The sequence below is a fragment of the Barbus barbus genome (genome assembly GCF_936440315.1).
Source record: "Barbus barbus genome assembly, chromosome: 27".
Lineage (NCBI taxonomy): Eukaryota > Metazoa > Chordata > Actinopteri > Cypriniformes > Cyprinidae > Barbus > Barbus barbus.
Genome location: NC_136755.1, coordinates 20,201,181 through 20,215,277, shown reverse-complemented (window position 1 = coordinate 20,215,277; position 14,097 = coordinate 20,201,181). Strand labels below are relative to the sequence as shown.

At 35.3% G+C, this 14,097-nt stretch overlaps 1 protein-coding gene and 1 pseudogene across 4 annotated transcripts; both read left to right on the top strand.

Annotated features, from left to right (window-relative positions):
- The first annotated feature begins 1,509 nt into the window (after nucleotides 1-1,509).
- cbx3a (chromobox homolog 3a (HP1 gamma homolog, Drosophila)) lies at nucleotides 1,510-4,242 on the top strand. 3 transcript variants are annotated; one of them, XM_079381472.1, is made up of 6 exons: nucleotides 1,510-1,714; nucleotides 2,295-2,434; nucleotides 2,541-2,709; nucleotides 2,807-2,901; nucleotides 3,632-3,748; nucleotides 3,841-4,242. In XM_079381472.1, exons 2-6 carry the CDS (start codon nucleotides 2,301-2,303, stop codon nucleotides 3,911-3,913), a joined length of 588 nt encoding a protein of 195 aa, XP_079237598.1. In that variant the 5' UTR covers nucleotides 1,510-1,714; nucleotides 2,295-2,300; the 3' UTR covers nucleotides 3,914-4,242. The 3 variants fall into 3 exon arrangements, with proteins under 3 accessions (XP_079237598.1, XP_079237600.1, XP_079237599.1); XM_079381473.1 differs by having other exon boundaries at nucleotides 1,529-1,660; XM_079381474.1 differs by having other exon boundaries at nucleotides 1,524-1,714; nucleotides 3,632-3,906.
- Nucleotides 4,243-7,216: 2,974 nt separating this feature from the next.
- Nucleotides 7,217-13,737, top strand: LOC306847448 (sorting nexin-10A-like; annotated as a pseudogene). Its single transcript has 7 exons — nucleotides 7,217-7,365; nucleotides 10,352-10,391; nucleotides 11,092-11,174; nucleotides 11,338-11,438; nucleotides 11,609-11,707; nucleotides 12,383-12,595; nucleotides 12,879-13,737. The product of its transcript is annotated as a sorting nexin-10A-like (transcript).
- Nucleotides 13,738-14,097: the final 360 nt, after the last annotated feature.

Below are 14,097 nucleotides of genomic sequence, written 5' to 3'. Positions count from 1 at the left end.
AATCAAGGACGCCGTGTCTTCCGGGCTAAAGAGGAGGGAGACCTTCCAGCGTGTTATCAGCATTCAGTTCAAAAGCCAGCATCTCTGATGGTATGGGGTGCATACGGTGTGGGCAGCTTGCATGTTTTGGAAGGCACTATGAATGCTGAAAGGTGTATAAAGGTTTTAGAGCAACATATGCTCCCCTCCAGACGACGTCTATTTCAGGGAATGCCTTGTGTATTTCAGCAGGACTAAGCAAAACCACATACTGCCACTAGTACAACAGCATGGCTTCGTAGTAGAAGAGTCCGAGTGCTGAATTGGCCTTCCTGCAGTCCAGATGTTTCACCTTTAGAACATTTGGTGCATCATCAAATGAAAATACGTCAAAGATGACCACAAATTCTTCAGCAGCTGGAAACCTATACCTGGCAAGAATGGAACCAAATTCCAACAACAAAACTCCTGAAACTCATAACCTTGATGCCCAGACATCTTCAAACTGTTTTGAAAAGAAGAGGAGATGCTACACCATGGTAAACATGCCCCCGTCCCAACTATTTTGAGACCTGTAGCAGGCATCAAATTTGAAATGAGCTCATTTTGTGCATAAAATTGTACAATTTCTCAGTTTAAACACTCATGTTATCTGTGTTCTGCTGTGAATAAAATATTTGCGATTCTTTTAGTTTTCATTTTATTTAAATCTAAAAAACATTCCAACATTTCCGGAATTCGGGTTGTAGATCAATCAAGCATAGCTGATGAGTGTATATATACAATTAATGGAATTTTATTCTTCAACATTTAGAGAGATACTGTAAATGTGATGTCTTCATGGGACACATACAGTATATAAGGATTAAAGTTAAAAAAGAAGCAGATAAAAATGCAAAGAAGTCATTACACCAGTAAAGAGTCTATATTAGGGTAGGATCAGGCATCAGAACTTGTATTAGGACTACTGGACTTCTTTGAAAATAATAATAATAATAATAATATGTCGATATTCAATACAGCTAACTGCTAAAAATATAATAGTTTAGAAAATATTCAACAAGACTTCAAGTCGATAAATCTTAATTTATTAGAAGGCCTATTCCTTTCTTTTTTTCCTTTTTTTTTTTTGCATAAACACTTTGTATGGTTTTGGATAGAAACACTTTGCCTGCAATCTTACAGATTCAAGATTACATCAGTTACAAAAATGCATTATAAATGTTAATTAGAGGTTTTTTTTCTCAAATTGTTAACATTTACAGGAATGTATAGTTCAGTAATTTAATTCAATAAATTTTGAGTATTGCATGACAATACAAAATAATGCTCTGCTGTTTTCGAGTTTTGGATGCAGAACGTGGCTAAAACAGATTTAGACTATTGCCTATTTTTAATCTGCTCAAATTGTAGACCCTAAAATTGATATCAAATGCTATTGAATAATGTTATTTTGCTTGACCACTGGAAGATCGCGGTTGCCCCGCCCTATGAAAACCTCATTGGACACACGTGACCGCTCATAGGCGTGGCTTTACGTCCTAGCATTAGATTCAGGCTGGCCTTCGTCGAGCCTCAGTCGATTTCTGTTCCATTGATTTATAGTCTACGAAGAGAGTAAAAGTTTTAAAAGTGTGTGTCCTGCTAAAGTGCGACATAATTTCGCTGCAGCTGTTTGCAGGTCGGCAAGTGTGAAGCTTTGCTTTTCACATTTTAGTCATTTTCCTTTGTGAGGGTGAGTTTTCGCGCGTGCATGTGTTGCAGCAGCGTCCATTGTACGTTAGTTTGCTGTTAAGAATGCTGTAACCTCAATTATTGCAATACGTATTTTTCTTAAATCTATTTTTAGTTGTTTCGGCTTGCATAGAAGTAGGATGCATGAATGTACGATGCTGTATAACAACATTGTTTTTGATTTGTGTGTGCATTTTCCAGCTAAGTTAGCTAGTAAGCTAGCTCCTGCTATTTAAACCAGCGCGTGTTCTAGTAAATACCGCGCGAACAACTGATTTCGTAAAATAGTCAGAACTTAATCCGGAGCGTAAAATTTTACAGAAATATAAAAAATCAGTAATCTCAAAATGTAAATTAGCATCAACTGCGTTTGGGCCCCTGGCCTGTTAATGCATGCGTAGTTAGCTCGTTAGCATGCTAGCGCACATAAAAGCTAGCACAAAACTAAGTCGTAAATATGGCAACTTTTTCTCTTTCAAATGAAATAAGGGAGCATGTCTGCAAAGTATATTTAAGTTTTAAGTGACTGAAATTTAAACTGCTAAACCGGTTTCTGGGTTATTACTTTTTGTACATTTTAGGTCGATATGGGTAAGAAGCAGGGAGGCAAATCAAAGAAGGATGTTCAGGAGGTGGAGGAGTTTGTGGTGGAGAAGGTGATTGACCAGCGAGTGGTCAATGGGAAAGTTGAGTTTTTCCTCAAGTGGAAAGGTTTCACCGAGTGAGTATATTTTTGATTTCTTGCAAGTATACTGAACTTTTTGTTTAGGATTTACATAATTTGTATTCCTGCAATGAGATTAACAAGATATCTTAATTTCCTTCAGTGCTGACAACACTTGGGAGCCTGAAGAGAATTTGGGCTGCCCTGAACTAATTTCTGCATTCCTGGAGTCTCAGAAAGGAGTGGTGGAGAAACCAGAAGCCGTAAAAAGAAAATCCTCCACTGATGAACCAGAAACTGATGAGAGCAAGGCAAAGAGAAAGAAGGAAATGGTATGGTAAAGTTTTGTTTGGCTATCAGTTTCAGGGATTTGATTTTAACATTGGTTAATGATAAAACTGACTTACAAGTGAAATTGTGTTGCTCCAGTCTGACAAGCCAAGAGGGTTTGCAAGAAACCTTGAGCCAGAGAGGATCATTGGGGCGACTGATAGCAGTGGAGAGCTCATGTTCCTCATGAAGTGGTAAGAAACCCATGTAGATGTAATTGATGTTTCCTTACCCTAATGTTGTTCCTAACCTGTTATTTCTGAGGAGCACAAAAGATAATTTTATAATTTATGCTTCGGATGTTTTTGTCCAGGTTATTAAATTTAGTGGGATCCAAAACTAAAATGGATCACAATTAGTTGTATGGACAGAAATGAAACCTTTTTTGAAAATATTTTCCAGAAAAAAGTCATGATGTTTTGATACAACATGAGTAAATGATCCCTGAAAATTGATAGTCCGCTCAAAAATGGTTAATGTCATTTACTCACCCTAATGTCATTCCAAACCTGTATGACTTTCTGTGAAATTATTTTGAATGCTAAAATATTTTAAGAATGTTAAATAGCTTAATTTCCCTTTGACTTTCCATTGTATGGACAAAATATACAGTGGAAGTCAATTAGAGTGGAAACTGATTGGTTGTCAACATTATGCTGAACACAAAAGATATTTTGAATAAAGTCAGTCAGTCATACAGGTTAGGAACAACATAAGGGTGAGTAGGCTAAATAATGAGAATAACTGTTTTTGGCTGATCTGTCCCTTCATGGGCCTGTAGGGGGCAGCATGTCCACATGCAAAGCCTTTCTGATTCAAAGACGCACGATAATGGCCAGTGAAGTTCAAGGCTTCACTTCCTACACTAATTGTCATGTTACAGAGTCTGTATTATCTGTAACCAGAGATGTTTTGTGTTCACAGGAAGGACTCTGATGAGGCGGATCTGGTACCTGCAAAAGAAGCCAACACCCGTTGCCCACAGATAGTCATTGCCTTTTATGAGGAAAGACTAACTTGGCATTCCTGTCCTGAGGATGAGCAACAATAGCACCCCACGTCTCGCTGAATTGTGCTTTAGTGTCTTCCACCTGTCTAGTGTTAGTGGAAGTGTTCATAGCCTGACGGTGGAGGATTTTTTTTTTTTTTAATAAATATATTGAGGTTTGGCTGGAAGCTATGTGCATGACTGTAGTGAACCAATGAAAGTATGTACAACTGAGGTGAGTGTTTTTAAAGGTTGCTATGTAGGGTGCTTTAACTATTCATTTGAACTAGGTGTCACAGCAGTGCTATTCATCATTAATGCACTGGCTTGTGTTTTTCTTTCACTCTTGTCATTCAGAGAGATCCAAAACTTGTATTGTTCATGTTCATAGTTTCTTCTGGTGGACTATGCTGTCATTACCGTAGTAGTTTTTTTTTTTTCTTTTTCTTATTGTTTAATTGAATATTGGAATTGTCTGTTTATGTAAATGTCTGTGTAAATATTTCTTATTTTTTAGTTCAATAAAGGATTATATGCCTGCTTTTAATCTGCTTGCATGTTTCTTAAATATCCAAAGTAGATGTTTTGTCTGTTCATGGCTAAGAAATTATCTGCCTCAAAACATGGTTATTTGAGTGATTTCAAATTGTGCTTACTCTGGGCTGTTGGCATGCAAATGGGCTTTCATATTTGTGATGTACTATTGTGAGCCATTTTCCACCAAATACAAAAAAAATTGGTTTAATGGCATGGCTTTTGTTCACTCAAAAAGGAAAATTTACCCAACTGATCAAGCAAGATGTAGATGAGTTTCATCAGAACGGATTTGGAGAAATTTAGCAATACATGACTTGCTCAGAAATGGATGTGAAATGGGTGCCATCAGAATAGTCTAAACAGCTGATAAAATATCACTGTAAACACACTACTCCAGGCTACCATTTAATGTCTTTTGATAGTAAAAGCTGCATGTTTGTAAGAAACAAAATTAAACAATATTTTCAAGCACTGTTCTTAGCAAATATGATCTAAGGATTGTGATGTGAGAGGACAACAAGGGATGGACCTTTTCATTGGAAGAAACATTTTTCTAGATTATGGACTGATATTTTGGCCAGTAGCAATGACTTAAATATAAACTATTTGGAACATTGCTGTGATGGATTTGTTTCTTAAAAACATGCAACTTTTCACTACACGATACCTCAATTGATGGACTGGATTTTGTGGATTATTGTGATGTTTTATCAGCTGTTTGGACTCTCATTCTGACGGCACCCATTCACTGCAGAGGATCCGCTGGTGAGCAAGTGATACAAAGCTAAATTTGTCCAAATCTGTACCGATGAAGAAATAGCCTGAGGGTGAGTAGATTTTTAGCAAAGTTTCTTTTTTACTTTTGATAATACATGGATCACCAAGTTTGAATGAAATGGGAAAACCTATAACGTTGCTGTTCACAAAACATATTTGCCCTCTTCTGTTATTTTAACCTTGTGTCATGGTTTCACACCACCTTAAAACTACAAAGTGAAAGTGCCACAGTTCTCTTCTGCATGTTTTGTAGGTCAAACCTGTTTTACAGTAATAATAGTGCATTTTAACTGAAGCTTCTTGCCAACTGGAGATTAAAAATGAGGAAGAGTATGTTTTCCCAGAGTTAATTCACAGTGCATTTGCGTCCACTCTGGTTTCTTTTGTGGGTAGTGTCTCGCCAGCATTGCCTGTTTTCCAACTTTATAGGAATGAGTAGTCTTTTGCAGAAAATGTTCATTTGAGTATGCACAGTAATGCGAAAGTTTGTATCGTGTCACTTTCTTTTTCAAAAGGCCCCAAAAGAACTGTGGGTTGCCTTTTTATAACAATAAGTGCCTTACTCCTTTTACCATTTACATAGGCTATTCTGTGGTCTGTTCAAAACTAAATGCTTTTCATCTATAGTTATTTGAGAATTTAGGAAGTAGATAAAAAAAAGCCCATATTTTGTAATCAGTGACAAATTACTTTTAAATGTTTAATTGCACAATTTAGTTGAGTCATACATTTTCCAGGGCCAGAATCATTCATTTTTAACTCGTTTTTAGGTGAGACTTTCAGTGTCAATCACACAACTGAGAAATTGCTGTCCCAGACTTTAGCTGGAATCAGATATATTGTGCATATCTAAAATAAACACAGACAGTCAGTTGACTATGGAAAAAAGCAATGTGACCAATAATGTCATTACATTTCCTGACCTCTCTGCTGCCTACACTATCAAGGTTAGAGTTCACGAGTTCATGTTCTGTACAGTTTATCAGACACGGGATGCAGATGGCGTGGGTTTCTATTTGTAAAATGCTTCAGATTGTGTCTCAGCAGTTTTAATAACAGTTGCACATCATGGAAATCCCACTAACAACCACTGTGTGTGCGATCTGGGTTGTGATAGTCATTAAAGTGGGGGGAAAAACAGTCATACACCATCTGACTCTCTTATTCAGTGACAATATCTTGAAACTAACAAGAGAAAGCAAACGAGCTACTTGACGTCTATAACGGCGTTGTCAGATCATGTCCACAGAAAACACATTTATTACCATTTGCTTGGCTGGTTGCAGGTCTCATGACAAAGATTAGCAGCATAGTGATGGATTTTGATTTCCAGGGCTTTTTTCTCTCAAGAACCTGTTTTTGTAATGTCATCCTGAAATAAGCATGACGAACCGAAAACTCTTTACAGTGATAAAAAAACGAGAAATAACTGCACTGGCACTTGTAGGCTGATGTATGTGTGTATTTGGACTGGCTTCTTATTAAAGGGTAATTTATTACATAACAGATAGTACTTAGTGTCTCATATGCTCTGTGTAACAAGGGTACAATCCAATCTGTACATATTGTGGTTACAAGTACTGATTTCTGAATTAGGAAATCAAGTTGTGGTAGAGGTAACATGGTGGACTATGATGACACAGGGTATGTATTGATAGGTAAAAGTCCAGCTTCCCACACTATTGGACCTCTGAGTAAATTATCAATATAAAAGAATTTGATCAGGTATATTTTTGGAGATCTGTTCAATCAATCAACAATCTTTAAGCTATTTTTAACACCCCTGCAGAGTCAAAACTGCTTCCTTAATAAAATATTACCGTGGGGAAACAGATTTTGGAAGGGAAAATGTCAAAAACAATACTCAATACTCAAGTTACACAACTTGTGTATGTAAACTCCACCCAATGGGGCTACCCAGTATCAGTATATATAAGTCAGAAAACAGTGTGGTGTAAACAGGGTCTGCTGAGTGAATGTTATGTATGTTTGTGTCAGACACACCATACACAAGTTAGCTGTTACTCATTTAGCAGTGGATTTCACTGAGAGATCAAAATCCTTAATAGGCACAATTTAATAGTTGTGCAAGTTTAGCTACATTTCCAAGTAATTCCAGCAGAATAAAACTAAATATAAATGAAAGCGCAAAGGTAGTTTAAAACAAAATAATCTTTTATATGGTTGAAGAATAGCTGTGATAGACTATGTCAACAAATGAACGGGAGAAACTTGGAGAGCAGCAGAGCAGTCAACTCTTACCAGAGGAGAGCAACATTGAAAGTAGCCAAGCACTAAAATCCAGCCAAGCACATCCACACATGGAGGACCCATACAAGGACCAAGACAATGAAAGGTAAATGAGCTATGTGAAATTTGCTAAGTTTAATAGATGTATAAATATCTAAAACAGAACCCAAAAACTCATAATCTGTTTTAAATCGCTGATACTGCCCACTAGTAAATGTGCTATTGGTAATAATAATATATTTAATGTTACCATTCTATCATTCTTTCACACAATCTATGGATTTTAATTATAAAAGATTTAATTATCTTTATTTTATCTTAAAAGTACTTTTTTATAGCAGTTGTAGATTTTAGTGAATGTCATATAGGGATGAATTGCAAACGGAAAATATATATGCAACTATGAAACAAATACACAATAGTAAATACCAAAACTATGTATAAAAATATGTTAATGGTTAATTCTCTTAACACTGTATTTTTTTTTTTTTGTGTGTGTGTGTTTGGAGAATGGGTTTGCAAAATAGCATAAGTTCTGCTTATTTTTGAACACTTCCAAGAATTTTTATTTGTGGGCATGTTTATCTAGAGTGTGTTTAAAATGCATCACTAATACCCGCTGAAAATATTGGGTCTTGTGGCAACATGTCCTTTCCACATAGCTGTCATGTGCCACAGATCACAAGTTGTGGTAATTGTCAGTTTGACTCGCCATCTGGAAATTCTGGAAAAATGTTAAAATGAAACTGAAACAATAGAAATAGACATACTCCCATACTAGACATACTATATATATATATATATATATGGGTAGTTGACATATCAATGTGTCCTATGGTGTGACAGCAAAAATGTAAAAAAAAACAAAAAAAACATTAACATTGAAAACCTCTAACATTGAAGATACACCTCTCCCATTATATTTGTAACTCTGAGAATGAAGATACATCAACTACCCATATACACATACATACCTACAGTATGTATATGTATATATATATTCTATTGTGAGTAATGCTTTAAATCTGTTGTGGATTTTGTCAGGTCCCATTTAGTTTGCTTTGCCCCATAACAGGCTCTTTGCAAGACCTGCATTACATTGTCACAGGTTTACAAAAGAATAACTATCAGGTCAGACTGAAATGCCTGGAGACACTGGTAAAAATAAACAACAGCCACTTGCCTTTAATGCTTTGATCCCTCAGAAGGATATCCCATAGCCAGGGGGACAGGAACCTTTTTTTTTTATATGGTCATATGGCTAAATCATTACCATTATGATTTCTGAATGACCCATTTTTGTAACTTAGTTTCAGTTCTGCGTGTATTGGAAAGGAAGATCATTATTGTGAATATTACAGCTGTCTATATAGTTAATCTTTAATTTAAAGAAAAAAAAACTGTTTTGCAAGATACAGATTAACAAATTATGCCCTGATTCCATGAAAATTTCTGAACTCTGAAACAACAACTAGCCTATGAAGAGTGTCTTTAAATATCACGACTCAGTCAAGCTCAAAGGTTAGGAGGAACGAGTCACAGAGAGTGGTTTCTATCTGACTACTAGTTGGCTACCAGAAAAAAAAAAAAAATAGCCTACATTTCTTATTAAAAATTCCCAAATTTAAGCCTATCAACGTACATGTCGTTTATTATTATGACATAGTAGATTGTTATCATTATTACATTTTATGTAATGATAACGCGCCTGCTGATATTATACATGACAAGCATGAACAAATAAACTGAGAAGTGCTAGAACTTCATTTTAAGAGTTGAGAGTAGCGCATGCGCACATCAAATTCTTCGAGTCAAAAATGTTCCTTTCCCACACGCGAACTTGTTTGCCACTTTCAATCACACTAGTCCCAGGAGCAACTGGACCACGGTGGCAGAAATATACGACACGACACAAAATGTGAGGACAAAAATTTACGTATATATATATATATATAAAGCGAGAAGATATATAAACATAATTATGTACTTAAAACATTTCCAAACAGCAGAGTGAGAAAACTTGTGTGTCATTGATAGCCTACAGCTGCCGTTCGTTTGAGTGAAAACTGTTCCTCATACATTTTAAATACCATTTTCTGATCTTTTGCCGGCCATTGAACGTTTTCAGCTTTGGTTGCAACTTATGGTCTTCAATTAAACCTTTTAGTTAAGCTTGTTATTTTAGAGGTAGGCTATATGTAGCTATTAAAACACACGTGTTAAATTAATTAAATGTTTGTGTTCATGTTCAGGGCAAGAAAAAAAAGTGCATTGTAGTATTATTGGCCTATATTCAAAAATAGAAAGAAGCTGCTTGCAATAAAAGAAATCACCAAAACCAGGTCAAAGTAGCCCTGATCTTGTATCATCTTGTCTGCTGGCCAATTAGTCTGGAATTCCCAGCTAATTAAGTTATCATCAAAGTGAATTAGTTCCAGTATGAATGAAAGTCACTGATGGCATGTTTGTTTGTTTGGACTAATGCTGATGGGATTTTCATTTTTGGATTCAGGAGAAAGGGAAATTGATCTGCTTTATGGTTCCATTAGAAATGATTATCTCTTACTTGGCATGTCATTGCAAAGCATACACAGGAAAAAACAAAGCCTGATTTCATTGAAGGAGTCAAAATGAATATCTGGGTTTGCTGTAGCATAAAATATTTATTTTAATGTCTGACATTACACGGTCATCACTGCAACTTGCTTCCCTGCTTAGTAGCTAAGTCATCATTGCTTTTTAACCACTTATACATTAAAGTGTTTGGTAGCAGATTGATTTATGGCAGATTGATCAAAATGATGTTCATCATTGTCTTGTTGAGATCTGTAATAAGTTTGCACTGCTGTTTTTTTTAGACTATTTTCTTCAGTCTTAGTGCAATAGATTTGAAACAATCCAACACAGGACAAAAATGTTTGGTCATTTGTTGTTTTTCGTTACTACTGTAAATTACTTTTAGCCTATTATTACTATATATTTGTTCCCTTTTAAAATGCATTGATCTTGACATGAAATAATAATAATTGTAATAATTATTTTGGTATGAAAATAAAACAAACTGACAAGGAGTCTCTTTTCTTTTTTTCCAGTCAAGTCTCTGAAATGGAAAAAACAAACCTTATGAAGAAGGTCAGTGTCTTGTTGTTTTCACCTTTACTTTTTTTCTGTTCATCTATAGTTTTGCTTTGTGTGACTCAGTGGTCCTTATCTAGTAAACTGATTTTTCCGATGAAACCTTGACTCTGTGAGCAAACAGTAAAATGCTTTTTTAGCTCAATTGTTTGCCAGTAGAAAGAAAAGTAAATCATCTTGGATCGAAACAAGTTTTTAATTACACTTTGTAACTGAACTGCGGTTGCATCATGTCTTTGGTCTGGAATTTTTAAAGAGGAAACCGGTAGCATAATTCCACCAGTGACCATTGATGTTATTTCTGGTTCATTTGTTTGTCAAATCTCTTTTCACAGCCATGCAATACAATAAAGACTGGCTTGCATTACAATTATTTATATTTAGTGATATGTTTATTCAGAAATAATAAAGGTGACGTTTCTCAGATTAGGTGCAACTTAAATGGCTTGTATATGTTAGCTATTTTTAGGGAAGTGTTTTGTTTGACCTCAAATGGGTTTGTTGGCTGTGATGCAACAAAGTGTGTTGTTTTGAGAAATTCCAACTGTACATTACAAATTGGTGACAAAAGTCTTTAAAAGTGGTAAAACTGTAACTCATAATGAGAAAAAGTACAAGCACGCTCGTCCCTTCCTTGTTCAGTTTGAAAAACACCACTGCTCATAAAAACTTACATTTAGTTCTTCTCTAACTGCAGGAGTTTGTAAGTGTGTGGGTACGAGATCCTCAGGTACACAAGAAGGATTTCTGGCACGCATCACCTATGAGATCTGCCTTCACGTGAGTGTAGTACCCACATGTTTGCTTTGCACTTACTGTGGAATGTTGCTGTTCAGACTTTATATTCTGATGGATGTTTGGCTTTCATCCTATATAATTTTTTTTTAGCATCACATGTTAACAAATGAGAGCATTAGGTTCACTGCATTTTTCTTGATTATAGACCAATAGTATGTGTTTCCGGAAGAAGACCTCTTGTGTGAGGAGGAGGTATAGTGAGTTTGTTTGGCTGCGTCAAAAACTACAGAACAATGCTCTGCTTATGTAAGTACATTTGAGGATATCAGACTCTGGGCAGTATTATATTTTCATTTACAGTAAAAAAACAACAACTGTGTAATAATATTAAGAGTTTTTATTTCAAGTACCTACATGTAAAACTTGATTGTTCTTGGTAGAAGTGTAATTTCTCCCTTTCTTTGCTATTTCTGTAGAGAGTTACCTAAACTCCCTCCTGGGAATCCTTTCTTCAATCTCAGTAGTGATTTCCAGATCTCTCAACGGATGCAGGGCCTGCAACAGTTTCTTGAGGCGTGAGTTTCTTCTGTGACTGTCATCATTTTTGATTAACTTGATTAAAATGGGTTAGAAAAAATTCAGACATTTGTCCCTAGTTTCACAGACAAGGCTTAAGCCCATTCCCAGGCTAAAATACATGTCTGAGCTGTTTCGACTGGAAGCTTTGCACTGACATATCTTAAAATAAGTCAGTGCCATTGTTTTGTCTCAAGATGCACACCAGCAATGTTTTTTTCTAAGACATGTTTATAAAAGCTACTTAAATGTCTTAATTTAACCTTGATGTCCTATATTGGTCAGTTCATACAGATTGGGATGAAGAAAATGTAGTATTTTTGCCATCTAGTGGCTGCTGGGATGAAATGTATTTAGATTTTTCACAAATAATGTTTTTACTCTAACCAAAAGCATTTAATGTAATAGAAACGATAGACATTAAAATATAAATTTATGTATTTGACAGTATTAAAATTGTCCAGGATGGTTTAAATAATATTATAAGCATTGTTTGTTAGAGTAATACAGATTTTTTGGGGGGGGGGGATTTTAAAAAAAAAAACATTTTTTTTTTTTTTTTTTGACTAGCATATTTTTAATGGAATATAGCATAATAATTTAAATTAATTCTTTAAATAGCCTCATCACCAGTTTCTAAAAAATTTTTTTTTTAATTAAATGTTTGTTTATAGCGTTTTACAGACACCATTACTGCTGTCAGACAGTCGACTGCACCTGTTCTTGCAGTCACAGCTGAGCATTGCAAAAATGGACGCGTGTGCACAGGGACAGACGCATTACACGGTTGCACAGGCAATACAGCGATGTGTCGGGTATACCCGTTTCCCTGTGGAGGAACAGCATCAAGAAGACAGCAAAACATGCTGTGACTCAGACTGTGAAAGGTGTGTGCCTCCGTCTCGCTATATAATAACCTTCCCCAGTGTTATTTAGATTATGTAAATTGCTTAAACTAGATGGATTTGGCAAGTTAAATGTTTTATGTGTCTATAATCATGCCATGGCAAAACATTATTATAACTGTATTTATACATAAATGTGGAGAAGAATAGCCATTTTTGCCATTCAGGAATAAAAGGGCATTGTTGTAGGTTCAAAAAATGTACATTTAATATATACAAAAATTGCAATATGGATATTTGTATGGTATTTATTTATTTTTTGCAGTACAACATCCTCTGGCTCGGGCAATAGTCTAGGACGTGCCACACCTGTTGAAGATGACTCTTCCTATAATGAAAGCTTTTCCCATGAATTTCAAGTCACAACCCCTGAGGCAGAACTCTGTAGCAGCCTGTCTTCATCTCCTAGGAACCAGTAACGTGCGCTCTCTTATATGAACTCAAGAGATGTATACATACACATCCACGCATACTCTGTCAAAGAGAGTTGCTGCCCAGTTGCTGCTTCGAGCCTCCAGAGTTATATTTGGATGGATATTGAAACAAAATAGGTCTTGATTATTGTTTTATTACATGTTGTGTTGGTGTCCATGTTGTTTTGATGTCTTTAAAAAAAAAAAACAGTGATATCTTTATTTAATCTTAGTGGTTATCATATTAAATAATTCTCCTTTACTAAAGGACTGACCTGGAAAGAAAAAAGCTAATGAATTACGAGTGAATTACAGTGTGAATTATAAGACTGAGTGTTTTTCTTGATGTCATTCAGGGCACAATGGGCTTAATGTGTGCCTGACGAAAAAGCTTTTTAAAATGCTTCATCTGCTTTTGTTTAACAGATTTTTTAAATGTAAGCTGGTAGTTTATTACTTTAAATGTTTCTTAAAAATTCTTATATTAACATTGCTAAAAATGAGTGATGAGGACTGTAAATTTGTGAGGATATGTTGAAGTATATTTTGATTGTGATTTGGTGTATATTTAGCGTTAAATTAATAAATATTTTTTTAAATTGTAGTTGTGAATAGAATTTGTTGTTGAAATGTAAATAATGTTGATAGTGCTATTGCCTAAAGATGATATTGTATTATCTAAATAAAAACCTAAACGCTGAATAAATTGACAAATAAAGAAAGAGAATAGTTTCTGCTCATTGAAGCCGTTGAAGTGATATCAAATGCAATCTATTCGTTAGAGCAACCAAATACCAATAAGTTTGATCATTTTATGTTAAAATCATTAGTATGTGAGGGAAAAAAATTAAGAAGGTCATTGGTGCATAAGAGAAAGATTGATATAGCCATGTTCACATTTCCTCTCGCATGGACCACTTGCTTGAAAGATTGAAAGTAGATGTTGCTCTTAACTTGGTCACAGATGCTAAATGGTTGTCTTTTTTTCCTCTCTCTCTTTCACTCTCCACTTACAATGCAGCCTTTTTTCAGTATCTAATTGTAGTTTAAGAGAGAGATTAAGTTTTCAAT